This window comes from Capsicum annuum, chromosome 2 (assembly GCF_002878395.1).
Source record: "Capsicum annuum cultivar UCD-10X-F1 chromosome 2, UCD10Xv1.1, whole genome shotgun sequence".
NCBI classification, from domain to species: Eukaryota; Viridiplantae; Streptophyta; class Magnoliopsida; order Solanales; family Solanaceae; genus Capsicum; species Capsicum annuum.
This window is the reverse complement of record NC_061112.1, coordinates 97,501,660-97,529,624: the sequence shown is the minus strand read 5'-3', so window position 1 is coordinate 97,529,624 and position 27,965 is coordinate 97,501,660. Positions and strand designations below refer to the sequence as shown.

General features: G+C 34.9%; 3 protein-coding genes and 1 non-coding gene across 6 annotated transcripts; 3 read left to right on the top strand and 1 right to left on the bottom strand.

The window, feature by feature from the left end:
- Positions 1 to 1,287: 1,287 nt before the first annotated feature.
- Positions 1,288 to 11,487, top strand: LOC107858773 (protease Do-like 8, chloroplastic). Its single transcript, XM_016703558.2, has 13 exons — positions 1,288 to 1,609; positions 2,329 to 2,456; positions 3,058 to 3,140; positions 3,234 to 3,332; positions 3,557 to 3,623; positions 3,889 to 3,964; positions 4,073 to 4,139; positions 7,088 to 7,305; positions 7,437 to 7,504; positions 7,627 to 7,706; positions 10,245 to 10,331; positions 10,428 to 10,535; positions 11,140 to 11,487. The coding sequence occupies exons 1-13, from the start codon at positions 1,419 to 1,421 to the stop codon at positions 11,266 to 11,268; spliced, it is 1,401 nt and encodes a 466-aa protein (XP_016559044.2). The 5' UTR covers positions 1,288 to 1,418; the 3' UTR covers positions 11,269 to 11,487.
- An 807-nt stretch (positions 11,488 to 12,294) lies between these two features.
- On the top strand, positions 12,295 to 12,375 carry TRNAL-CAG. The gene has a single exon. It is a non-coding gene; the product is annotated as a tRNA-Leu (tRNA).
- Positions 12,376 to 12,489: 114 nt separating this feature from the next.
- LOC107858774 lies at positions 12,490 to 17,673 on the bottom strand. Of its 3 annotated transcripts, XM_047406520.1 has the most exons (6): positions 17,278 to 17,660; positions 15,969 to 17,194; positions 14,578 to 14,640; positions 14,212 to 14,481; positions 13,114 to 13,352; positions 12,490 to 12,807 (listed from the first exon to the last, which is right to left on the bottom strand). In XM_047406520.1, exons 1-6 carry the CDS (start codon positions 17,397 to 17,399, stop codon positions 12,553 to 12,555), a joined length of 2,175 nt encoding a protein of 724 aa, XP_047262476.1. In that variant the 5' UTR covers positions 17,400 to 17,660; the 3' UTR covers positions 12,490 to 12,552. The 3 variants fall into 3 exon arrangements, with proteins under 3 accessions (XP_047262476.1, XP_016559045.2, XP_016559047.2); XM_016703559.2 differs by having other exon boundaries at positions 14,212 to 14,640; positions 17,278 to 17,673; XM_016703561.2 differs by lacking the exon at positions 12,490 to 12,807 and having other exon boundaries at positions 13,233 to 13,364; positions 14,212 to 14,640.
- Positions 17,674 to 26,225: 8,552 nt separating this feature from the next.
- LOC107857899 lies at positions 26,226 to 26,747 on the top strand. Its single transcript, XM_016702674.1, has 2 exons — positions 26,226 to 26,357; positions 26,436 to 26,747. Exons 1-2 carry the CDS (start codon positions 26,226 to 26,228, stop codon positions 26,745 to 26,747), a joined length of 444 nt encoding a protein of 147 aa, XP_016558160.1.
- Positions 26,748 to 27,965: the final 1,218 nt, after the last annotated feature.

Below are 27,965 nucleotides of genomic sequence, written 5' to 3'. Positions count from 1 at the left end.
TATAAAATATAAATACAAAGGTGAATTATAACATACAAATACAAGTGAAAACTATAAAATCTAAATATAAATGCGAACTATAACATATAGATACAAGTGTGATCTATCATTTGTATTTTTTAATTATTGAAAATGAATGATTGATTTTCTTTTTGCGAATACTTGTTTGTATTTATTTATACGAGTTGTATTTATTGATACAAATAAATACAATTCATTTTTTTTTTTTATAAAAATACAATATGTATTTGTATTTTTAAAATCATTGGTTTCATTTGTTTGTAATTGTATTTGTATCAAGTGATATTGATTTATTAAAAAATACGAATAATAATTTTGACATACAAATACAAAACGGTACATTTGTATCAAATGATACATTGCATATTTATATATTTTAGAATCAAGAAAATATAATTAATGCATTTACTTGTTTGTATACAAATGATAAATTGTACATAATCTCAGCTAAATACAATATGCAATCAACTTACAAATACAAATACAAAATAATTCTTTAAAAATAAAAAGACATCGATGAAAATAGAATACAAATACAAATATAATCTAAATATACAAACACAATAAAATCATCAAACAAATATAATCCAATATAATATAAAGTCAATTATAAAATGCAAATACAAAACAGTTCCTTAAAATACAAGTGCGAATGATATAAATATAAATGATGGTGCGAACTAACAAATACAAATATAAGTGCGAACTATAAAATACAAATATAAACGCGAACTATAAAATTCAAGCGCGAATTTTAAAATACAAAGATAGTTGTATCAATGAATACAAAAATATAAATGACAGCGTGACTACAAATAGATAAATAATTATGGTATTTACGCTATCATCAATGACTTGTGCTCGAGTAGTTATATTTTTTAAAAATACAAAAAATATAAAATAGAACAAAAAAAAATGATAAAGAAAATAAGTACAAAAAAGAAAAGAAAAAAAAGTGAGATAGAAGAGAGAAAAAAATATATAAAAAATGGGAAAAAAGTAAAATAGGAAAAATTAGAAAAAAGAAGAAGAAAAAATGAGGAAAATACGAAAAAGAAAAAATATAAAAAAATTAAAAAGAAAAAAATGATAGTTTTTTTGGCAAGGCTAAATATGTAGTGTATTTATATTTTTATGAATATAGACTACTGAGTAAAAGTGAATACAACGGCTGTAAATCAAATACAATAACTAAATGGCATTATCGTATATTGAATATAACAATTATAAATGATAATTATGTAAAATATATTGTTTTTCAGTACAATGTGGCTATTGCCAAGTTAAAAACGCATATATATCCCAGTCCTAGCTTTAAGGGCTTTGTCCGCCTACTCTTTTATCTGGTCTGTACTGTTGGTCCTTTCTTCTTCCCCAAAGTTGAAAGGCTCACAAAAATGGAAGTGATAATAGTATCATCTAATCAAACAACACCTCCTCCTCTTCACCCGCATGCAAATCAACCACCCATTCTCAAAAACTCGCTGTTTTTGGGGCGTCGAGAGCTTTGCTTCGATAGCATTTCCTCGGCCTGCTCTGCTGATCCAATTTCTTCTCCTCCATCTACCTCCGCTTTCACTGCTCCCAGGTTCGCACATACCTATCCTTTTGATGTAGAATACTCCCTACATTTTTTACTGGACAGCGAGTTTAATAAGCTAATAAAATTGTTTGTTATTTGACAAATTAGATGAATAATATGTATAATCGGTATTAAGACTATCATGTAATGCTGGTTGAACAAAAGAGAGCCGCAATTCAGCTTGTTTAGATGGTTGTTATCTATTCTATTGTAAGTACTGTGTTAGTTTAAATATAACGTTTGTTTTGATTGTTGCTTTAATTTTATTGTATTGTATCGTTAAATCCATCGCTGAAAAGTCTTATTCGTGTAAGAACTGATTTAGTGTGATGGCGTGTTGCTTTTTTTCTCGGTTTGTCTTTACTTATTTAATAATTTTATTTTATTCTTTACCCTACATTTTTTATAGCAGCTCTATTCCGTACCCTACAATTTTTGTAAATTTATCATTTGTTGATGTGTGACATTATGTAATGTCGAGAAGTGATACAATCTATCCAAACATTGTGTTTATCTAAACGATAAAGTGTGATGTAATATAATATAATACAATACATTATGAAACAATATATAACAACCATCTAAACAAAGTTAGGGTCATGCTTTTCCATCTATATCAGTTTAAACTTATGAGGTGGCTCATTAAAATTAAGCACTACTCAGTACTTGTATTTGCACATGATTCCATGAGCTTTTTTTTTTTTTTGTCATGGCTAATGTCACAGGGGGGGTGGATCTAATGGCAATTCGTTGATTGAGAAACTACGAAAAAGCTTCCCTTTGGCCACACGGAGGATGTTGTTAACAAGTTTTTTCATGTATTCATGTTATCATCCTTCAAGGTACTTGTCAGGTTCGCACGTTCTTGCTGTTTGTTTCTTTTTCATTTTTTTCACTTGTTGCCTTTGAAGGCTTTGCCTGCACTTGGATTGTGTGTTGGACCTCACAATTGCTGGATTAATCTGGCTTTTGTAGTCACATATTTCTTAGCATGTTTAACCAAATTAATGCATATATTTGGCATTTTTCAGTTCCTTCATTGTATTCTAAATTTCCTTTCCCGAGAAAGATATTGATTGTATGTGAGCTTCCCAAAACGTAGCTGGTATCAATACCAGAAAATGGAGGAGTGATAATGGTAGGTTAGTATAGCAGTCTAATAGTGACAAACCTTCTGAAACTATTAAAATGAAGCTTAAATTGAGTGGAATGAATATAGAGAATTTGTATATTGATTCCGTCCAACTATAGGTATAGTTGATTGCTTATAGCCTGGGAACCAAGCTGTCGTGACGCAACTGAGCTAGTCCTCTCCCCCTAGAGCAAACCCCTATTTTTGTATGGTCGGTTATGGAAAAAATGTGAAACTTCATGTTGAGTGTACTTCCTCGATCCGTTGTTAAGTTTTCGTTCTTTATTTGGTTCTAACATGCAAACTACTATATGATATACAGCATTTGCTTTGGGGGATCCGACTGTCACAGTTGAACAAGTAACACCTTCTACTTTTCCTTCTGCAGCACTTTTCCCTTCCGAGGTTCAGTATCATCACCTGTTCAGCTTATTCTTTATTGTTCTTGCTATGTTCTGATATATCGATCACATCATCTGGTATGTGTCTACTTTGCAGGAAAGAGTTGTGGAGCTCTTTGAAAAGAATACTTATGGTGTTGTCAACATATTTGATGTAACCTTGAGACCTACACTTAATGTTACTGGTATGGTTGAGGTAAATTTTATAGACATGTGCAAACATTTACTTTTCCATTTTCAGCATTATGCTAATCAAACTTTTTGGTAATTTAGCTTTGGCAATATCTTGAACGTAAAATTTCTCATGTCCACGGATTTTCTGTCTTCATCTGTATGGTGCCTCAACCAACACAACTTTTGTCCCTCTGTAAATAATCTGTGTTTGAAAGCAGCTGCATCAATATGTTTAAACAATGGCAGATTCCTGAAGGAAATGGTTCGGGGGCGATTTGGGACAAGGAAGGCCACATTGTTACTAATTACCATGGTAAGATCACTTCAATACGGTACCTGAGTGCATTAGTTATTTTGTGTAATATACTCCATTCATCCTAAGAATATATGGTTCCGGAGTATGAGAGTCAAACTGCCTAATTTTTGGTGCGATGTTGGAATCAATTTTTCTTACATTTAGGGGACTAATAAAGGCGTCATCTGAAAAATAGAATTGAATTCTATGATCCAAAAACCACCTTCAATGTATTGGATGGGCTGTGCAATTCTTGGTTAAACAGTTCTCTTTATATGTCCAGTGATTGGCAACTCCCTTTCTAAAAACCCAAGCCGTGGGCAAGTAGTTGCACGTGTTAATATTCTCGCTGCAGATGGGTGAGTTATATTCTATTTTAGCATATACTTAATCGGGATGATACAGCTTCATCCTGCTCTCCATGCTATGTCCTCACTCTCATTATTTTATTTTGTTTCTTTCTGAAGGGTACAAAAGAATTTTGAGGGTAAATTAATTGGTGCAGACCGTGCGAAGGATCTTGCTGTGTTGAAGGTAAGCATTATTTCCAGAATCCTATTTTTGTCAAAAACTGGAGAATTCTTAAGTTCATGGCTATCTTTGCTTTAGTTATGCCATCCTGTTCTTATTTCTCGCATAGCTGTAGTTTGAATGTTTGATTGTCATTTTTCCCCATTGCATTTTTCTTTTCCCTGTTGCCTCTCTCTTTAGCTGAGAATCCAAGTGTCCAGCTTCAACTTCTAGGTCATGATAAATTGTTTTCTTCTGCAAGCAATTAAGGATCTGCTGACACATACTAAATGCATGATAATGGTTGCAAATGAACCAATTGTTGATCTGATTTGTTCATTCTATTTCTTCATTGGTATAACTAAGCGGCGGAAGGTTTAGCTTTAGTTTTACTGGACTTGTGATTGTCAACGACAACAACAACATACCAAGTGTGATCCCACAAATGGGGTCTGGAGAGGGTAGAGTGTACACAGACCTTATCCTACCTTGGTGAGGTAGATAGTTTGTTTCCAATCGACTCCTGGCTCAAGAAAAACATTTTAAAAATAGGTTTGAATAATACAAGAGCGAAAGATGCTCTAATGACATACTAAGAAAATAGAATTATACTATTGACAACAAACATTGTAAGATACCAAAGCAAGAGAATCAAACGTAGTGATAAAATTGAAGAATTAGATACAACAACAACATACCCAGTATATTCCCACAAAGTGGGGTGAAGAATTAGATAGTACTACAACTGGAAAGGAGAATAGGGAGCAGATAAGGTGCTCCAAGCTACAACTCTGCTCTTCCACAAGAAAGAGAGAAAACTCTGGACTACCTACTAACCTTCTACTCTAATCCTTGATATCCATGCTCTCCTATCTAGGGTCATTGTCTTCGGTCTACCTCTATCTCTCCTTAAGTCTATCACTTCCAACACCTCCTCATTGGGCATCTGTACGCCCCTTCTTCACATGTTTGAACCATCTCATCCCCACTTCCCTCATCTTGTCCCCTATGGAGATCACTCCCACCTTGCCCCGTATAGCTTCGTTCTTAATCTTATTTCTCCTAGTATGCCCATACATCCACCTAGGCATTCTCATTTTTACCACTTTCATCCTCTACACGTATGAGTTCTTGATTGGCCAATACTTTGCTCATACAACATTGTTGGTCTTGTTAGAATATGAATAGGAATAGCATATAGAATTCTACTTGGAAAAGGATTGTAATGTAGTGTCCTATTAGGAATAGAATTGGAATGTAGTGTCTATAAATAAGGTCTCAATATAATAATTTAGAGACTACAATTTCAATAATATTTTCTCCATTAATTCTCACATGGTATCAGTGCAAGGTTCGTGAGGAAAATATCATTCCGGCGTCACTGCCTGGCGACAGAAGCTATTGTCCAAACAAATATATTTTACGGTGGTATATTTCAAAACAAACCAACACCACTATCATGATCGGAATTTCTCGACGAGTAAACCCCAGTCAGACTCGCCGACAATAGGCCTCTCACGTGCCCTCACACACCACCGGCAGAAAAATTCCGGCGAGCGCGTCAGCCCACGCGCCGGCGCGTGCAGTATTTTTCGGCGACTTTTTCGGTAGTTTCTTTTTTCCAGTAGCCTCGCTTCTTCATTCCGAGGCTACTCATATGATTATTTCTGATTCCGAGCAACTCCCGGTCAACAGATCTTGTATCTAGCGAGTTTTCTTTTCCCTGGCCAAATTCCGTCAGTATTTTTTTTTCATGATTAAATCTGAATCTTATTGAGGTGGTCAGAAACGAAATAGGGTCTATAAATAGGGTCTCAATGTGATAATTTAGAGACAACAATTTCAATAATATTTTCTCCATTAATTCTCACAGGTCTAACAATCACTTTGTAGAACTTATCTTTAAGTTTAGCTGCCACATTCTTATGAATCAACATAGGACACCGGCTGCGAGCCTCCATTTATTTATGCTGCTCCATTATGATGTGTGATATCATCGTCCATCTCTCCACTTCCTTGGATTATTTATCCAAGATACTTGAAGCTTCCTCTCTTCAACAGCAACAACAACAAACCCAGTGTATTCCCATATAGTGAGGTCTGGGGAGGGTAAGATGTACGCAGTCCATACCACTACCTCCGAAGAAGTAGAAAGGTTGTTTCCGATAGACTCCCGGCTCAAGACAAGGAATAATAAACAAATCCATAATAAAGCATGGAACAAGATGACATAACATAAATACGACACCCATAAGTAATAGTAACCAAAGACAAGCAAACAAAATCGTAATAGAGCATGAAACAAGGTGTCTTAGCAAGAATAATATACTTACCAAGTAATACCCTTGGGATGAAATATGTTTCTATCCTCGCTTCCACATCCGCCTCATGTATTGTGTCACTAAACTTGCACTCGAAGACTTGTGATTGTCGTTGGCTTAAAATGGTTGATAATCATCTTAAAGTTACCAGGAAACAACTTCAGTTAGTTCTTACAGAACAAATAGATCTATCCCTTTGTCCACACATTCCACAGAAAATTTGCTGTTCTTTCAGAAAGGTGAGATGGAAGGCATCTAGATGTATGTAGAGGACTCTTACGTAGTGAGATGAGATGACCTGCAATAATGATACAGATATAGAGCAAAGGAGAGTCAGAGAGATAGGTGGTTAGGTATGGTGGGAATAACACTGTATGGGGTGAGGTTGCTATTATGGTATTTACCATGGAAGAAAATAATCCAAGTGCATTATTTGCATTACATTATTACACATCCTGGAAAGAACTGTGTGCCCTATTTTTCTTCTTTTACACTCTATGGAATCAATATATTTTAGAATAGAAGCTTTATTTTCTTGAGGAACTTGCACACAACATAGAAGTTGGGGATGTGCATTTTTGACATTTTTTAGTTCTTTTTAACTCAAACTTACATTTTTGACACCTTATGACTTCACATGCTGAATGCTAGGTGGAAGCTTCTGAAGACCTGTTGAGGCCAATAAGGATTGGGGAATCTTCTTCTTTAAAAGTTGGCCAGCAATGTTTAGCCATTGGAAATCCTTTTGGGTTTGATCATACACTCACTGTTGGGGTTATCAGTGGACTGAATCGAGATATATATAGTCAAACTGGAGTGACCATTGGTGGAGGAATTCAAACAGATGCCGCCATCAACCCTGGCAACAGGTTTATTTTTCTGAACTTGTACTTCCCTTGGTATCGAATGCATTGCCTCTGATGCTGATAATTGCTAAAGGTCTATTTTTCTCCTTTTCTTTTTCAAATGCTGTTCTGTGAATAAATGTGTACCTTTCCAGTGGAGGTCCTTTGTTAGATTCGAAAGGAAACTTGATTGGGATCAACACTGCAATATTTACGCAGACAGGTGAATAGTTTTTCCATCGTGTGTGTTAGACTGAAGATTGAGAGGAGATGACAAGAAACACTTCTTTGAATGGTCAAAGTTTATCCTCTGCTGCTATTACTTATTCTTGATCAGTACAACAGGGACATCAGCAGGTGTTGGATTTGCAATCCCTTCTTCAACTGTGTTGAGAGTTGTGCCTCAGTTGATCCAATCTGGAAAAGTATGACTGTTCTTCTATTAATTCGTGGCTTAGTTCTTGTTAGTTTTTTTCCTGGTTTCATGGAATTCTCTTCATTTGCATTTTGTTACAGAACATCTGATCTTTTATCGGCGAATATTGCTTCATATTCTCAGTTTTTCTTTCTTTTGAGAATCGGGAAGTTGAAGGTGTTGAATTTGGTATCTGCGGGAGTAGGGCGGTGGGGGTGGGGCAAGAGAAGTGTTGGGTGTTTCGAGGGGTTGGGCAGGCCAGCATAAGAGGGACGGGTGGTGGAGTGAAGAAGTTAAGAAGAAAGTGGAGATTAAGAAAGGAGCGTATGTTAAGTTGATTGAGAGTAAAGAAGAAGTTGAGAAGCAGGTGAATAGGGAGGTCTACAAAGTGGCATGGAAGGAGGCTAAGTTAGCAGTTACGGCTGCCAAGACAGCAGCGTTTGAGAGTCTGTATGCGGGGCTTGAGGAGAAAGGCGGGGAAAAAAGATTGTATAGGCTGGCTAAAGCTAGGGAGCGGAAGGGTTGTGACCTCGATCAAGTGAAGTGCATTAAGGGGGAGGATGGTAGAGTTTTGCTGGAGGATGTCCACATTAAGAGAAGATGACACGAGTATTTTCGTGAACTGTTGAACGAGGAGGGGGACTGAAGCATTGAGTTAGGGGAGCTAGAGCACTCGGAGGAAAATCGGAATCTCAGCTACTGCAGACGTTTTAGGGTTGAGAAGGTCAGAGAGGCTATTCGTAGGATGCGGAGGGGTAGGGCGACAGGGCCGGACGAAATTCCGGTGGATTTTTGGAAGTTTACTGATGGAGCAGGTTTAATTTTCAAGTCTGCGAAAATGCCTGAGGCTTGAAGATGGAGTACGATGATTCCGTTTTATAAGAGCAAGGGTGATATTCAGAGTTGCAACAACTATAGGGGTATTAAGCTGTTGAGTCACACTATGAAGATTTGGGAGAGGGTGGTTGAGTGGAGATTGAGGAGGGTCGTGTCCGTTTCTGATAACCAGTTTGGATTTATGCCTGGTCGCTCGACGATAGAGGCAAACCACCCGGTGAGGAGATTGGTGGAGCAGTATAGGGATAGGAAGAGGGATTTACACATGGTGTTCATTGACTTGGAGAATGCGTATGACAAAGTCCCTTGGGAGGTGCTTTGGAGATGCTTGGAGGTGAGAGGAATCCCGGAGGCGTACATCAGAGCTATTAAGGACATGTACGAGGGAGGGAAGACTCGGGTGAGGACGGCGGGAGGAGACTCAGAACATTTTCCGGTCAAGATAGGGTTGCATCAGGGATCGACTCTTAGTCCGTTTCTGTTTGCGCTGGTGATGGACGTGTTGACGCAGAGTATTCAAGATGAGGTGCCTTGGTGTATGTTATTTGCAGATGATGTAGTGCTGATTGATGAGACGCGGGGGTGTGTGAAGATAAATTGGAGGTTTGGAGGCAAACTCGTGAAGCTAAGGGTTCAGGTTGAGTAGGTCCAGGATGGAGTATATGGAATGCAAGTTTAGTGACTCAAAGCAGGAGGACGGAGTGGTGGTGAGGTTGGATTCCCAGGATGTTTGTAAGAGGGATAATTTTAAGTATCTCTGGTCTATGATTCAGGGGAATGGCGAGATTGATGAGGTCTAAACGTATTGGAGCAGGTTGGATGAAGTGGAGGCTTGCCTCGGGAGTGTTGTGTGATAAGAAGGTGCCCTTAAAGCTTAAAGGTAAGTTCTACAGAGTGGCAGTCCGTCCGGCCATGCTGTATGGTGCTGAGTGTTGGCCAGTCAAGAACTTCCATATTCAAAAATTGAAGGTAGCGGAAATGAGAATGTTGCGTTGGATGTGTGGACTTACTAGAGGGGATAGAGTTAGGAATGAGATTATTCGAGAGAAGGTGGGAGTGGCATCGGTGGAAGATGAGATGCGGGAGGAAAGGCTGAGATAGTTTGGGCATGTGATGAGGAGGGGCATGGATGTCCCAGTTCGTAGGTGTGAGAGGCAACTTTGGATGGTTTCAGGAGGAGTAGAGATAGGCCGAAGAAATACTGGAGAGAGGTGATTAGACATGACATGGAGCTATTACAGCTTACTGAGGACATGACCCTAGATAGGAAGGTGTGGAGGGTGCGGATAAGGGTAGAAGGTTAATGCGAGAGTGGGTTGTATCTTGTAGTTAGGGAGCTCTTGCGTAGCCGGGTTAGTAACCCTAGGACTGTGTCCATTGGTAGGAGCTGCTAGTATATACTATTACTAGGTGGGTGTCCTTTTCTTATTTCTTATTTTCATATTACTCTTATTTTTGTGTCTCTCGTATTTCTATTTTCATTAGTCCTTATTTCTTATTTCGGTTATGCCACCAATCCTGTTTTTGTGTATTACTTTGATCTTGCTAACTATTCTTTATCTTGAGCCGGGGGTCTATCGGAAACAACCTCTCTACTTCTTCGGAGGTAGCGGTATGGACTGCGTACATTTTACCCTCCCCAGACCCCACTTGGTGGGAATTCATTGGGTTTGTTGTTGTTGTTGCTCTATGTATGTCTCTTGCATGTCAGGTTGTTCGTGCTGGTTTGAACATTGACATCGCTCCAGACTTGGTTGCCAACCAACTCAATGTTCGAAATGGAGCTCTGGTTTTGCTGGTACTTTCTGTCACTATGACCCTTGGGGGGACAGTTATCCTTCAGGGTAAAACTCACGATATCGCTTTTATCTGAATCTGATCCTGCTCTATTTAGGTTCCTGGAAATAGTCTTGCGGCCAAAGCTGGACTTCGTCCTACTACCAGGGGTTTTGCAGGAAATATAGTACTTGGTGATATTATTGAAGCAGTGGATGACAAACCTGTGAGTGGTGGTTTCTTCTATCTAATGTTAGGCTGCAAGCTTTTTGTTAGTGCAAATTGATTATATGAACCTTGTCTAGGGTTATGACCTGCAGAGGTCTAGAGTTCGAATCATGTGGGCAATGAGTGAGTGGGAGAGTTGCCTTCACTGCCTGCTTAAGCTTGAAAAGGATAAGATTTCGTAGGAAACCATAAGTAATTAGGCGATTGGTCATTGGAGTGACAAGGCAAGGGAATGCAAGCAAATGAAATTTTCAATGCACTGATAGTGTAAAAACAATATTTACAAAATCATGCCATTTTTAAAGAAATAACAGTAATTATACATGACAGACACTATTGGTAACCTGGCAAGAATTGTAAGTTACCTATTATCACATGTTAAAGCTATAGTAGTGAAAAAAATCTTACGCTGTCAATAAAGCCTAATCCATCGGATTAATTAGTTTGCAACTCTATTGTCTTACTACAGTGTTGAAAGTTCCTTGAGATTTTCCTTTCCCATCCTCATAGGTAACATGAAGAGAACATTGTGATTGATCTTTATTTCTTCTTGTTCTAAGTAATTCTGCATTTCTGAAATGAGCAATTCCATGTTGTTGCAGGTCAGGAGTAAAGCAGATTTGTATAAAGCCCTGGATAACTATAACATAGGCGATGAAGTTCGGTTAAAAATCCGTAGGGGCAACGAAATCTTGGAGTTGAGCATAGCATTAGAGGAAAAGGACTCATGACGAATGGAGCTTCGTGGTTTCCAGCTTAATTAACTCCAACGATATCTGTATACTATCATTAAGAATTGTGTCTGGGATCTAGGAAGGTGGAATGTGAGGAGCATGTTCAATGGAAATGCTGCCAGCAGAATGTATCACTTGTAAAGCATTTTAAGTTACCATTGAAGGACAAAATGAGTAATCCTTGAAATTCTTTTAAGCAATGCTTTCTTCTCCCTACTTCTGCTAATTTTATGGAAAAGGTAAGGTCATGACATCAATTTATTTTTTCAAATTCGTTCCAGCCTTGTTTCGTAGTGAATTTATGAATTTGAAAACTTTTAAAACTGAATTTTATTATAAAAAGACTCGAACCCTCAACCGATGATGGTGTTTCATGCTCAATCACTTGAGCAAGCCTCACCTGACGAAGTTATTTATTTTCATTTTCCCCAGTCATATATTATTATTATTTTGTTTGGTTTAACTATACAATCACATAAATTGCTGTTTATAAATTCATCTATATTGCCGCTAAATGCATCTAAATTGTCGTACATATCTACGCGGCGTGCATAATATTTGTACAAATCCGTTTTAAGGTCAAGAAGTATTTCGTGAGTTTCTAATTGACGTATTGAAGTTGATAATAAGGTGAAGTTGGTAAAAAGGTGCTGATAATTGCTAAACAACTGTTCTATTAAAATGATTGAAATGTCCTATGCCATTAACCAAATAAAAAAGTGCAAGTACAAAAGTAATTTTGCATAACAAAAGGATGAGCATTTCGAAAACTACAAAAGATATCATAAAGATTAAACGAAAAATACTTATAAACTATAAAACTGTAAGTTGGCGACTACTTGTATTAGTATAGATGATTTGACTTATAAGCAATTTTAGTGTTAATCAAACATGTAATAACCAAAAAATCACTTACAAACTAGTTTAACCAGTTTTAAATTGATGATGTGAAAAAAAAAGACTTTTGTTGGCAAGTCATTAGATTAAGATCTATATATCAAAACGTTGCTTGCAAATTTCAAAGTCAAGATGGCCGAGTTGGTCTAAGGCGCCAGTTTCAGGTACTGGTCCGAAAGGGCATGGGTTCGAATCCCATTCTTGACATTACTTTCATTAATTTTTTTCCCCTACACAAGTCGCGTCTACAACTCTCTTTCCCCCCTACACAAGTCCCTTATTTTTTGCCTGCCAAAAAAATTGTATTCTAACAACCTGAAGTAAACAACATTTTTATGACTTTGATACCCTAAAAAAAGGGAGTAAAAAGAACAAGAACTAATATTAACAAGGGAAGAGCAAAAAAGAAGGATCTACGTGTATTTTCATATGAAGGAAACTAATCCTACTTAATTTATTGTGACACCAGACTAGTTGATCTGTTGTTAGCCTGGACATGTTGAGAACCCTAGTAACCAATTTCATGTCTACTTGAGAGAAAAAGTAGAATACATGATCTGAATCATCTTCTTTGTGCTTCTTCAACCTCTTCAATATGCAACATTCACCTCTCAAAGCATCTTTCAGCTTCTTCTCTTTCTGCATTCCATGAGAATATCGTGAAAAATAAGACAAATTTTTTTTATTACCTCATGTTAAAATAATTCATTATTACCGTACAAATTCTTTACAGGATTAGCTTAAGTTAAATTCTTAGACAATACTCCCTCTGTGTCCCAAAATAATTGTCACTTTAGAAATTCAAGGCCAAGGCTGACAATTGTTTAATTTCAATAAACCTTATATTTATCATTTTTCTTAATGGACGTGAAAAAAGCTAAGAGTGAATCGTTAAAATCGAACGGAGGAAATATCAGTTAGAATTTATTTTTTTTTAAAAATTACCTTTTGAAGACCTTTTTTGACGTCCATTAAAAGCTCTAAATCTCCCAGGGCTTTAAGTTCTTGATGTTGTGTTCCTTTTCGACCCTTCACCATTAGGCTGGCGCAATTTCTATCAGCTCTAACAAATTGCCAAAATATCCGTATTGATTCCTCCAGTACCTCCACCAACATGTCACTTGTAATGCAATATTCATCTTTCTCTCTACCTCTAGCCTTGTTTTTGTCTTTCACTTTGTCCTCTGCCCATCACCCTTATTATCAGTACATTGAACATAAATCAAGAGTACCCAAATATTAACAAAGTCATGTTACTTATCTTATAAGTAGGGGCGGAGATGGTATGATATATATATAGTAGTATCATATGTAAAATTTTGAATTTCGACCATGTTACTTATCTAATAAGTAGAGGCAGGGATGGCATGGTACATATAATATAATATGTAAAATTTTGAATTTTGATTTGTAAAACTATATTATCACCATGCCAAATTAATTCGGTATATGCTTTGATATTTTAAGTTTGTTTTTGGTATTTTGTGCTGTGGTAAATCATTAATATAATATTTAGTTCTACTTCGACTTACACATACTCATACAATAGATAATTATGACTTCAGATTATCAAGAAACATCTTAATTATATCAAACTAACACCTCACACATGTGAAAATATCTAAAAAAGTACAAGCAATTCCTTCGTTAATCAATTACACAAAAAAGATATTTCAAGCAAGATAAAATAGTCAAAAAGTTTCAATGTCTAAAGAGTAGTTTTGTACTATACTAGGGCAGCTTATACTTTTGTTAGTATTATAATAATATATACGAATTTGTATACATAACTATACACTTAAGTACGAAATTCGATATTTCAGTATTTTTTTTTTTTACAAATAACGAATACGGTATCAAACACCATTTTTTTTTTTTTAAATGCATACCAAATAACATACTATTAAAATCACGATAGCAAAAAACAAATTAAATTTTGATGTGAAATTCGATATGTACCATATCATGCCCACTCTAACTTATACGAATGACGATTAATCATGTTATTATTTTGGCTATCAAAAATCTTTCCAGATAGCTTACCTCTTATAACAGGAACTTGAAGAAGATTGCGAAGATCATATCGAGTCTTGATGTAATATTGAACTCTAGGTCCTTGAAAAGGTTCATTTTCTATAAATCTTTGCAAGAGAACTTGAAATTGTTGAAATTCACCAGCAACTTCATTATACGTGCGAGTACCACGAGGGTCAGAATCCCACAAACTTAAAGCCTTGTCATATTGCCAGTGCAGAAATTCCCAACACAGACACATTTGTCCAACATATATTACTTCTAGATCACTCTGCAATTCTTTGATAAACTTTACTATTGGGTCAATATTGTCATAATTCCTTTTGTGTTTGAATAGCTTAATGTTTTTTGAAATTAAGGATTTTAGTTTTGGACCTGAACATCTCTGCCTTGATACATGTTGAAATGGATCTTTTAGCGGATCTTTCTGCAGATAACCTGTAAATTTTTTCTTTTCTTTTGGATCAGAGAAGCTAAAAATGAAAAGAATTTGAATTCTCCATACTGACAAGTCACAATGTACAATATTATTTTCACACCATTACCTGTTAAAACAAGTTACGATGTATAACAAACAAGAGTTGGTAACTTGAAAAATAGATACGGTACGCCATGTTAAATTAGGCACTTTGGGTAAAAGAATTTAAGCTATCAATATATATATAAACTTCTGAAAAGATGCAGAATATGCTAACAATCTTCCTCTTGTTTACACGAAATGTTCTCAACTGTGTTTTCACACAAGGTTTTCCATTTCATTTAGTGGTGGTGCTTCATTCAACCAAGTTCAAGAAATAAGTAAAGACTCGTGGTTGATTTTAAACTTGTTATGGTATTTCCGTGGCTATAAAACATATCACTAAGGATAAAATGAGAAAACTAAAATTAAATTATTTTGAAAAATAAAAATATATCTTTCTTTATTTAAAATGGATGTAAGAGAGTAAAAATTGGTGTAACATTATAGAGTAGTATAGAATTTGATTTTTCACACAGTGGATAACAAAAATAGGGAAAAGGTAATAAGTGTTTTCGCTCCTGCCTACTTTTGTTTGTTACGTCATGGATTCAATGCTTTAGATTTCATTTGGTCCTGTGTTTGGAGAGCCCAGCTAACCAGATTTTGTGGGTCATATGTTACAAACTTTTTTATGGTTAAAGATATGTTTTTCTATGCATTTAACGTAGTATATTAGTACATTCAAGAAATATGAATATGATGACCATGAATAAATAATAGTACTTACTATGTTCACCAGCTAAGAAAGCGACCAAGAAGAATGATACTTTTCCTTACATTCAATGGTGTAATGGTGTGATCTAGTGATATATGAGTCAAAATTATGAGAAATCGAAATTTTAAATTAAAGTGAGTTTTTTTATTGACCTAAGCTATGGTGAAATAGACGTTGAGTCTAATTAACTTCAAAAACTAACTCTGGAGGAAATTAAGTATAATCCAAGACCGAAAAAAGCCTCCAATCACTAAATGAGTCGATGTGAGACTGAACACCCAGTACCTATGGCCGTCAATGAACTAGCTTAGAATCATGGGAAATTAAGGTTCAAATATCACAAGAGAAGAAAATATATGTGATTTCCTTTATTTATCTCAGCCTTAGTGATCAAATTTATCTACTATCCATGATGACTGGGTGCGTTCAAGCTGGCTGGGACGTCGTCCTTATTTAAAAGAAAGAAGGAATGATGCTTTTCATGGTAACTATGCAGAAAACTTGAAAATACAGTAATTAATGAAGACTGACCTATTGCATACATTTTCTGGTACGTTAATATGTCAAATTTGCGCATCCTTTCTCTGTAACTTTTGTAGAACTTCTGAAGTTCACTTATACAATCTTCACGTTGTAACTTTTCATCAATCTTCCATGGCTCCAAATCATCCATTTTTGGTGTATCTGATTCTTCGAAAATAGTAGGAAGTCCAGTATCTCTAACTTTTCTAAGTTCCATCTTTAATTGTTCAATTAATTCTTGGTGTTCCCACAACGTTTCCAATTTATTTGCATCTTCATTTATTGATTTGGCATTTTCTGAATCATCAAAATGCTCGTAAAAATCATCCACAGATGGAAATTGTGGTGGTTGATCTTGTTCTAATTCTAATTTCCTTAGCTCTTCCATTATATCACTATCATTATCATCGTCATCAGATTCTTGTGACATTTCATGATCGTTTAGAGCATCATCAAGCAAAAATTCTCCTCCAAAGTCTTCGTCTGTCAAGAATCCATCACTATATGAATCGACTAATTTGTTCATCAGATAACATACATGATCAAAACCAATCGACACACTATCAGAATCAGTAGATATACAAGAATCCTTCTCAGATTGAAACAGAAACTCATCTGATTCCTCCAGAATTTGCTTGTTTTCAGTGACTGATTCTCCTTTTATGGAATTCGTTTCCTCAGTTTTCTCCATTTCCTCTTTATCACACTCTAAATTAATCAAATCCCCTTTTCTTTCCACATTTAAAGGGCAGTCCAGTGCATTAAAGCTCCCGCTTTGCGTTAGGTCCAGGGAAGGGCCGTCCGAAAAGGGTCTACTGTACGCATCCTTACGTTGCGTTTCTGCTCGAGGCTGTTTCCACCACTTGAACCCGTGACCTCCTTCCTCATTTATGGCTTCAATTTTACTATCAACTTCTTTCGAATCCTCCGCTTCAACGACCTTTGCTTCTGTCAGGGACTTGTTGATGTTAAATGTAGAGGGAATTTTAACATACTCGCCTTTGTCTTCCTTGCTCTTACGAAACTCTTCATAGGTAGGAAATTTAAATGTAAAATTGAACTCTGTTTCCTGTTTCTCCTCATTATTTTCCGAATCAGCGAATTCAGAAACATCCTGAAAAACATCATCAGACTCATAGTCTAACTGCTGTCCTGTCTCTGGAAATTCACATTCTCTCCGATACTCATCTTTAAATCCCCAATTCTTATTTAATAGAGCCTTGCACCTTCTTAACCTGTGATTCAAAGATATCAAATTAAGGGAAATCAAAAAAATTGAATATTGATTTACAAGAAACAACTACTAATAATTAATAACCTGTGGACGACGAATGTGGTGATGAAGTTGAACACGGGAGACACATAGAGGGAAACAAAGGCAAAAACAGTAGCCAGTGAAAAAAATAAATTTTGATAGAGGAAACGAGAAAGAGAAGCCATATTCAGACAAGAGAAACAACAAACCCCAAGTCAAAAGTTAGTAAGATTTGCAAGAAAATGAAGGTTAATTGGACGTAGAAATTCGAACTAACAGTGAAAATGCATGGAGTGAACAGATTTACGAGCAAAAAGTGATAGTTACTAGCGAGCGACCTGGCCTAATTGACATACTTATTCATGAGAAAAGGAGAGAAATTTGTCATGTCCATGGGAATTGTTAGTTGAGCAGTCCCTGTTTTTGCTGCATATTCTTTGAGAGAAGGAAAAATTGGGGTAAGATTGAATGTTGACGTATTCTTTGTTTATCTTTTTTCCACGAGTTAGGGGCTTACGTTGCATATTCTTTCTTACGCCGCGTGTCTTTCACACTATGGTTTTCTTGAAATTCTAATGAATTTGGCAACTTAGTAGTAATTAAATATTACTTGCCATAAAAAGATGAAGATGTTATTTTATGGTGTATTCGGATACAAGAATCTGTATTTAGGCATAATAACTTCAATACTAGTTTAAGTTTAAAATAAAAATACTATGAATTATAAAAACACCTTCAACACAAGATCAAAGTGATATTTCTAAGAAGTGTTTTTTTTTTTTTGTGAAATTAAGATGAAACTGAAATATAAAGTCAAGTCTTCCGAGTTCATGGAGCGTTCTTAAGGAATAATTTCCCTCACTGTACCTGAGGTTTGGAAATCTTCCTCTCAGGATAAAATGACTTTCAATCCAACTATAGTGGTACCTCAAATAATTGGATTCGTCGAACTCACTCAACGATTTGATTGATCACAAAGAATGTTTTGAAAAAAAGAAGAGTTTTTATTTCAGAAAATTTTAATTTCATTTCTAAACCTGTGGCTGAAAGCAGGTTTATATAGCCATCAGATGCCTCTTCTGAAAGGTGACAATGGTTCACTTAAAAGGTGTATCTTTTGAAAGAGTCATGTCTGTTCATTCGAAATATTGTATTTTTTTCTCAACAGACATAACTATCTGAACAGTCACATCTTTTTCAAAACAATATGTCTTTTGCTCAAAGGTTGTGTCCCTCAATTTTCCATTCACGCCAATTAAACCCAACAATCCCCCACGTGAATGGGGAATGACTATTCTTTGTAAAACTTTACGGACAAGTATGCGATCATCAAGCAAAGACTGATTGCATCTGGATAAGTGCGTTTCCCTTTAAACTTTTCGTAGTGAACATGCATTGGATGCACTCGATCAATCGGTAGATTTGATATCTTTGAACCGTCGAGCTTTAATGTACACCTAGACAACACATGTCACACAACCATCCTTTTACGGTTTATGGTTCTCACGATTTTGTTCTTTTCAGCCATGAACACGTTCCGATTTCATGAGAGCTTAGAGAATAAGCCTTTACTAACATTCTCCTTGAAACGGCTTCCACTTCACCCTCACTTAGGTGATTTCTAAACGTTCAATCCTATAGATTAAACTATTTGGTCAAATCTTCTATAGTTAGATAATCATCAAAAGACTTTTCACCTTAAGTTTTATCCTTATTTACTAAACATTGTCCACATCATGAGAATGGGTTAGGTAATTGACAATGTTGAACCTGTCAGACACAGCTTTGTTTGATCTCCTTGAACCTAGCTCTTGGGATCTCCAGTCTACTAGGTAGAGTTACCGCTATGCTGACTTGTCCTAGGCCTTAAACCCATTCCCTTGGATGACCTTTCCACTTCTTCTCTAGATAGGCATTTTGTAAGTGGATCCGACATATTATCCTTTGACTTTACATAGTCAACAGTTATAATTCCACTAGAGAGAACTTCCCTAACGGTATTATGTCTCCGTCGTATGTGACGAGATTTACCGTTGTACATTATGCTCCGTGCCCTACCTATTGCCGCTTGGCTATCATAGTGTATACATACTGGCGCCACTGGTTTGGGCCAATAAAAAATATCTTCCAAGAAATTTCAGAGCCATTCTGCTTCTTCACCGATTTTATCCAATGCGATAAATTCAGATTCCATTGTAGAGCGAGCAATACAAGTCTGTTTGGATGATTTCCAAGAGACTGCTCCTCCACCGATAGTAAATGCATATCCACTTGTGGATTTTACTTCGTGCAATCTGGTGATCCAATTTACATCATTATATCCTTCAAGTACCGTAGGATATTTATTATAATGCAAGGCATAGTCTTGAGTGTATTTAAGATACCCCAAAACTCTTTTCATTGCCATCCAATGAATTTTATTGGGATTACTTGTGTACCGACTCAATTTACTAATAACGCATGTTATATCTGGTCATGTACAGTTCATTATATACATTAAAAATCCCATTACTCTTGCGTACTCCAATTGTGAGTCACTTTCACCTTTATTCTTTCGAAGTGCAAAGCTCATATCCAAAGGAGTCTTGGCAATACCGAATTCCATATACTTCAGTTTTGTATTGCCTCAACGTATCTATTGCTTCATCCTTATTATTTAGCAAGTAGACATTACAATATCTAGTGCAATCGTTAATAAAAGTTATGAAATATTTTCTCCCACCACGTGATGGTGTTGACTTCATATCACAAATGTCAGTGTGTACTAAGTCTAAAGGATTGGAATTCCTTTCAACGAAATTATAAGGATGTTTTGCATACTTTGATTCCACACATGTTTGACACTTTGATTTGTTGCACTCAAAGTTTGTCAAAACTTCTAAGTTAATCAGTTTTCGTAACATTTTGTAATTAACATGGCCTAAATGTTCATACCATAAATTATAAGACTCAAGCAAGTAATAAGAATTTGAACTTTTATTTATTTCAACATTCATCTTATAAAGGCCCTCGGTGAGATAACCTTTTCCTACATATATTTCTCTTTTGCTAATTATAATTTTTTCAGAAACGGTTACACATTTGAATCCGTTTTTGTCTAGAAGTGAAACAGAAATCAAGTTCCTACGTAATTTTGGAACATACAAGACATTGTTAATTGTCAAGACCTTTCCTGAAGTCATTTTCAAGCCCACTTTTCCTGTTACTTCTACCTTAGCCGTAGCGGAGTTAGCCATGTTGATCGTTTCTTCTACTTGAGCCAGAGCGAATGACAAAAACAACTCTTTGTTGGCATAAACATGGCGGGTGGCACCAGAATCCATCCAGCACTCGCGAGGATTCCCCACCAAGTTGCATTCTGAAAGCATAGCACACAGATCATCACATTCTTTGTTGGACTCAATCATATTTGCTTGGTCTTTTTTCTTGCCTTTCTTAGGGGCATGACAATCTTTGAAATTATGGCCAATCTTGCCACAGTTGAAGTACTTTCCCTTGAATTTCTTCTTGGGTTGATGGCTTCCTTGTTCAGCTTTCTTCCTTTTCTTAGAATTGTTTTGGTCATCTTCTACAATATGTGCTCCATTAATTGTAGAATTCTCTTTTTACCTTCTTTCGACAGGCATTATCCTCTTCAATAAGTAGTCGGACAATAAGATCTTCGACAGTCATCTCCTTGCGTTTGTGCTTCTAGTAGTTTTTAAAGTCTTTCCACATAGGTGATAGTTTCTCAATGATCGCTGCTACTTGAAATGCATCATTCACAATCAAACCTACAAAACAGTTTATGTGAGTACTAAGAACATTTTCAATTTGTTCAACTAAGGTATTTTTCAAAGATATACCTTCTGCTAGGAGATCGTGAATGATTACTTGCAATTCCTGCACTTGAGAGACAACCGATTTGCTATCTATCATTTTAAAGTCCAAAAACCTTGCAACAAAGAATTTCTTAATTCCCACATCCTCTGTCTTGTATTTTCGTTCTAGTGCCCCCCACAATTCCGTCGATGTCTTAGTTCCACTGTAAATATTGTAGAGGTCGTCTTGGAGATCATTCAACATATAATTCCTGCAAAGGAAGTTCGAGTGTTTCCAAGCTTCTACAATAATGAAATGCTCTTTGTCCGAGGTTCCCTCGGGCACCTTAGGAGCATCCTCACTAGTGAACCTTTGAAGGCATAGAGTGGTGAGGTTAAAAAACATCTTTTGCTGCCATCGCTTAAAGTCAATACTCGCAAATTTCTCGGGCTTCTCCGCAGGTGCCATTGATTGCGAAGCATTTTCTCGACTTGTTGAAGCAATGCTAGTTGCCTCCACAGTCGTAGCCGCATCTTACATTTGACTTTCGTTAGTCATTTTTCCTGTCACCACAAGACAAAAAAATTTAGTATTTTTAGAATACTATTTATAAAGTTAAGCAACTTTAAACTCTTCTTTCTGTTTCTAGTTAACGATGAAGTTTTTATGACTTCCAATCGTCAAACGAATGATCTTTAACTTGTGATGAAGATTTTATGTCTTCGAATCACTAGTTAAGTTCAAACGGAGTAGAAAGCTTAAAGCAATAATATCCAAAAACAAGCAATACAAATTCTGCAAAAAAAGTTATTCCTTAAGATTGTTATTTTATGATGTATTTGGGTACAAGAATCTGTATTTAGGTATAACAACTTCAACATTAGTTCAAGTTCAAAATAAGAACAAGTGATCTTTCTAAGAAGTGTTTTTTTTTTTTGAAATTAAGATGAAACAAAAATATGAAGTCAAGTCCCCCGACTTCACGGAGTATCCTTAAGGGATAATTCTCCTCACTGTATCCGAGGTTTTGGATTTTTCCTCCCAGGATAAAATGACTTTCAATCCAACTATAGTGGCACCTCAAATAATTGGATTCGTTGAACTCACTCAACGATTTGATTGATCCCAAAGAATGTTTTGAAGACAAGGAAAGTTTTTATTTCAGAAAGTTTTTCATTAATTTCTAAACCTGTGGATGAAAGCAGGTTTATATAGCCATCAGATGCCTCTTCTGAAAGGTGACAATAGTTCACTTAAAAGGTGTATCCTTTGAAAGAGACATGTCTGTTTATTAGAAACATTGTGTCTTTTTCTGAACAGATATAACTATCTGAACAGTCACACCTTTTCCAAAACAATATGTCTTTTGCTCAAAGATTGTGTCCCTTCATTTTCCATTCACACCAATTAAACCCAAGAGAAGATAGAAGAAAACAATAAACGAGATTTATACAGGATACCAAGTAAATTTAGATTTGCTTTAGAAAATCTCATATTAAGGTTAAAGTACTCTTATGATTCCATGTTGAGGGTACCAATTTGAAAAGTCTCATATTGCGGTTAAAATATTTTTTTTGATATTGAGGGTTCAAACTCAAAAAGTTTCATATTGAGTTAAAATACTTATTCGATTTCATATTGAGAGTTTAAACTGGAAAATTCTATATTAAAATTAGAATCAGTGTCGGCTTTAGCCTAAAGTCATTAAAGCCACCGTTTTAGGTCCTCAATTTTTGAGGCCTCATTTCTTTAATAATTATAAATTTATAATTAAGAATTTTTTTTTATTAAAAAATATTATTTTATTTTAATGTTATTTTAGCTCAAAGAAAGTATTATATTAGAAATTTAAGATTAAAGTTGACAATTATATTCAACTTTATTCTTAACATCAAAGAAAATTTATTTTTAGTAATTCTCAATTCTAAACAAAATCTAATAAATAGAGTAACCTTAATAACTATACCTTATATTTGTTATTTTATGTAATGGACGTGAAATGAATTAAAATAATAGTTAGAGTGGGATGGAGGGAGCAGAATGGTAAGAAATATTTTAATAAAATAATTTTTTTTTTCAAATGTTTATACTGCATATAGAGTCCCTATAATAATTGTCTCAGTTGAAAGAATTTTTTAAAATTAAAATTATTAAAATCATACTTAGATCAACATCATCTCAATAGAAAGGAAATGATTTAAGTATACAATTAATTGAAATGAAAATTATTGAGAGAAATTGATTGTAAAACAAATTTGTTCATAATTTTGCAGCTCAAAAAGCTATAGAAATAAATTTCAAATATAAAAAATATACAATTTCCTTTTTAAGGTCTTATTTTGAAGTTTCGCTTTAAGCCTTACAATATATTGAGCCGCCCCTGATTAGAATGCTCCTTTGATTCCATACCGAGGACTTAAACTCAAAAAGTCTCGTATTAGGTTTGCAACATTTCTTCTATCTCATGAGGTTTCAAACTCGCAGTCCTATGCTAGAGTTAAAATGCTCCTTTGATTTCATATTAAGGGCTCGAATCTAAAACATATGATTATATTCCATTTTCAAGAACAATCCAATGTTTAGTAAATTCGAATATTTAGTCAAGAGTCAATCTACCTTACTAGCCATCCATTTTGAACTTCTTTATTTGTTTTTCTAGTAAGATTATGTGTCGCGTGTACCAAAAGATATTGCAATGTTTATCATCTCAATTTAATTAAAATAATTAATCATTTAATTTTAATTGGTGATGAGTGCAAATTAATGTGAAAATCGTGAAGCCTAAGATACTAATAAATTACGTGACAGATTTAAGCCAAACCGGCTGGCTGAGTTCTTTAATAGGTTGAACTTTTCAAACAAACACATAAAATATGTGAAGGTTCACAAAGTTAATTAGATTTAGACATAATTAATTATGATTCTTTAATCTACTCCCTCCGGACCACTTGTCACGTTTCCGGTTTCCAGTACACAGACGTTCGATAAAAAATTAATTAATCAATGTTTATTACTTTCGAAATAATTATTATTAAGAATAAAATTTAAAAAATATAATAAATTCTATTTAAAATAACACTATTCTAGATCATCTGTATTTTTTATCATAAAGACAAGAAAAACCTGTGTTGCTATATGCCAACATTGGGTTTTTGGAAGGATACGGTTATTTAGAAGGACAACAGACGTTAATGTAGGGGTTTTGTGTTTGGTGACAGTTATCCAATTAGAACCGCCATATGCAAGAGAAATTTTAAAAGACGAGATTAATTTTTTGTGAAAAAAAAAGAAAAAAGAATCTAAGCTGAATTTTAAAATTAACGGAAAAGGTACAAATATATTTTCAAACTTTTATAAATGGTATAAATATACTCTTCGTCATACTTTGGATATAAATATACCCTTACCGTTAATAAAACTATACAAATATACCCTCGAATTTTAATAAATGGTACAAATATACCCTCCGTCATACTTTGGGTACAAATATACCCTTACTGTTAATGAAAAGGTATAAATATACCTTTCACATTAACGACGGGACATGTGTCAGTATCGTATTGATTGACATTTTTAAATTTATTTTATCCGTCAATAATTTAATCTATCCTAAATTAAAACTCATACCCGATCCAAATAACCCGCACTGACCCGTGTAATAGAGAAGTTTCAAGAGACATATCACGCATCTCTATTCACACGTGTTTCTTTCTTCCACACTCTCACACTCACACTCTCTCACTAACCAAAAAACCTAACAAACGTGTCGGTTCGATTCATGTTTCGACCCTTCTACCATCTAGAATCAAGTAGAGATTTGTTTAATATTGTGATGTTGTTTAATGTTCTGATGTTAGATTAATATTCTGATGATGTTTAATATTCTCATGAACGATTGCTATTTGTTTTTTTAAATCACGAGCGTCGATGAATCAGAAATTATTTCTGATTCATGGCTATTGTTACCTACTTTAAATTCATTGTTACACCATTGTTCACCAACTTCAAAGAGTGAACAAGAAGACAACATTGTAAGAACAGAAACATGAGAAAAACTTGCAAAGTTTGGACATTCCTCGGCCAAATCAAGGTCCTTATTATATCACAGGTCGGGTCGAGTTATTTGAACCGTGTATGGGTTATAATTTCAGATGAATTAAATTATTCACAGATAAAATAAATTAAAAAGGGCCAACTAATACGATGTTGACATGTGTCCCGCCATTAATGAGAAGGGTATATTTTTACCTTTTCATTAATGACAAGGGTATATTTGTGTCCAAAGTATGATGGAAGGTGTATTTGTATCATTTATTAAAGTTTGAGGGTATATTTATACCTTTTATTAACTGTAAGGGTATATTTATACCCAAAATATGACAAAGGGTATATTTGTATAATTTATTAAAGTTCAGGAGTATATTTGTACCTTTTTCATAAAATTAATTTTGAAGTCAGAGCTGTCTTAGAAGACAATAACTCATCAATCCCCGACTAGGAACTTTGCAACATGATTTTTTGCATAAATTAAATATTTATTTTTTTTTAAAAAAAAGTAGAGAGGGAGAACCCTCGCTACATCATGATGATAATAAAAAGCTGATATTTAATTCATTATGGCAAGGGAGAGCACCCTAAATAATAACAACTAAATTAACATTTCAATTTTTTAAATATAATAATAATTTTTTTTTTTTACCTAATACCAACAATGTATCAATAAAAAATAAATGAAAATGAAATATACGTTCAAGGAATTCCTCGATGCGATACATATAATTATTTTATAATTTTTTTTTAATGTACCAATGAATGTCTCTCATCAAATTAAATAGGCAAAAGACATCGATAGACACTCAAATTTGTTGTCATAATTCACTTAGACCCCTAAACTATGGTTTGTACCTATCAGGCCCCTAAATTCCCGAAATTTTGTTCCAATTAAGCATTTTTTGCCTATATGACACTGCGCGTGTTGTTTAGTCGCGGGTGGCGCATGACTCGTGAAAAAACTGTCTATGTGGCAAAAGTTAACGTTATTTAATGTATACTTTTGCCATCCCCTTCAATTTCCCTCTATTTTTAACCTAATTTTTTTCTTCTTCTTTTTTATTCTCTCATCCATAACTGATTTCTCTCTCAACTTCTCTCATCTCACTATCAAATTTATCTCATAATTTCTTTTAAATCAATTTTTTCTCTCATTTTCGATGAGAATATCAGAAAATTTCGTTAACATTGAGGTTTTCGATTTGTGTTATTGTTTCGAATTTTGTCCATTAAGAACTTCAAGGACTCCATTAAATCCTAGTCGTAGATTTTTTGGATGTAAAGTTTCAAAGGTTTGTATCATTTTCACAAATTTTAACTTTATTTTTTTGGTGATTTTTTTTTATTATTTTACGGTTTTTGCATTTTAGGAAAATGGTGGATATGGGTACTTTAGATGGATTGATCCAAAACCTTCAATTTCTGTGCATCAATATCCTGAGGTAGAATCAAGCTTAATGATAAAGTGCAAAGATGGTGAAAATTCGTGTGATCGATTGAAACAAAAGCTCAAAGACGTTGAACAAAAGAGGGACACTTTGCGTGAGAAATTGAAAGATAGTGAAGAGAAGTTGATTGCATTGAGGCAAAAACTCAAAAAAGTTAAACTTGAAAGGGAATGTGCTAAGCTCAAATTGAATATACTTGTTCTATTTCTTCTCATTATTCTTACTGTAAAGTGATTTTTTAATATGGTGTAATGGTTAGTTTGTTGTAGTTGTTTCGTTAGTTTAGTGCTTAATGGATTTGTAATGGTTAGTTTGTAGTAGTAGTGTTAGTTTGTTCAAGTTGTTTGGTTAGTTTGTAGTAGTAGTAGTAGTAGTTTATTGTAGTTGTTTGGTTAGTAGTAGTAGTAGTAGTAGTAGTAGTTTGTTGTAGTTGTTTGGTTAGTTTGTAGTAGTAGTTGTTTGTAGTAGTAGTTTGTAGTAGTAGTTTGTTGTAGTTGTTTGATTAGTTTGTAGTAGTAGTAGTTTGTAGTAGTTGTTTGAATGAATTGACATGTTTTGTATGACAATCTCATTGTCAATTGGCTACTTTGTGTCTAGTTGTGCAGTTACTTAAGTTTGCAATCAATAGTCAGAATATAAAATAATGGAATTAACAAGAAGTTTCTACCACCGTTAGAATCTTGAACACTTAGTTAAATTACAAACCCAAACACATGGATCCCACAACTCGGGTTAAGAGAATTTAGCTACTCATAATATAATAAGCAAGAAAACAAGTTGAATTCATAATTTGATAGATGAACTTACAATAAGATGAATAACATCAAGTATTTCTCAGATTTGATCATAGTAGAAAATCCCAAAACAATAGTAACAATCTCTCCAAATATAATTGTCTTGTTAAAGTTGGAAAACTAGACAGAAAAAGTTTACCAAGTATGTCCAGTTGCAGATGATTAGAAAACCCTAGCATATGCTTTAAATACTTCAGCCTAATTATGGAAACAAAATTACAGATCATAGTATTTTTTTGGACAAACGATGACGTGTGTGACGGCTGATCAAGAGTCTGATGCCTTATCAGGAATGTCGTCAGCTCCTTATGCATTTGAACACGTTCTGTCTTCAGCTGACGATGAAGTCTGACGGCTTATCAGACATGTGACGACTTATCAGAATTGTCGTCGCTTCTTCACTTCAAATCCTATTCCCTGCCTAAGCCTAACGACGACCCTGACGGCTTATCACAGGTCGTCATTACTTCTTCCAGCTGAATCCCATTCTCTGTCTAAGGCTGACGGCAACTTCGATAGCTTATCACAAGGCTGACGACTTATCAGACAAGTTGTCAGCTATATTTCCCTCTCTACTTGCTCAGAAATCAACTCTTTTACTTCATTATTGCTGGTTCTCTTGCATCTTGACTTTTACTGCAATATCAAAGAGAAAACA

Coding starts and splice junctions, on each gene's coding strand:
- LOC107858774 (XM_016703559.2), bottom strand. CDS start 17,399: ATGGCTTCTCTTTCTCGTTTCCTCTATCAAAATTTATTTTTTTCACTG. Junction 17,195..17,277: donor ACCACATTCGTCGTCCACAG/GTTATTAATTAT, acceptor TTTGAATCACAG/GTTAAGAAGGTGCAAGGCTC. Junction 14,641..15,968: donor CCAGAAAATGTATGCAATAG/GTCAGTCTTCAT, acceptor AAAAATTTACAG/GTTATCTGCAGAAAGATCCG.
- LOC107857899 (XM_016702674.1), top strand. CDS start 26,226: ATGAGAATATCAGAAAATTTCGTTAACATTGAGGTTTTCGATTTGTGT. Junction 26,358..26,435: donor TTGGATGTAAAGTTTCAAAG/GTTTGTATCATT, acceptor TTTGCATTTTAG/GAAAATGGTGGATATGGGTA.
- LOC107858773 (XM_016703558.2), top strand. CDS start 1,419: ATGGAAGTGATAATAGTATCATCTAATCAAACAACACCTCCTCCTCTT. Junction 3,141..3,233: donor CAGCACTTTTCCCTTCCGAG/GTTCAGTATCAT, acceptor TCTACTTTGCAG/GAAAGAGTTGTGGAGCTCTT. Junction 3,624..3,888: donor CATTGTTACTAATTACCATG/GTAAGATCACTT, acceptor TTATATGTCCAG/TGATTGGCAACTCCCTTTCT.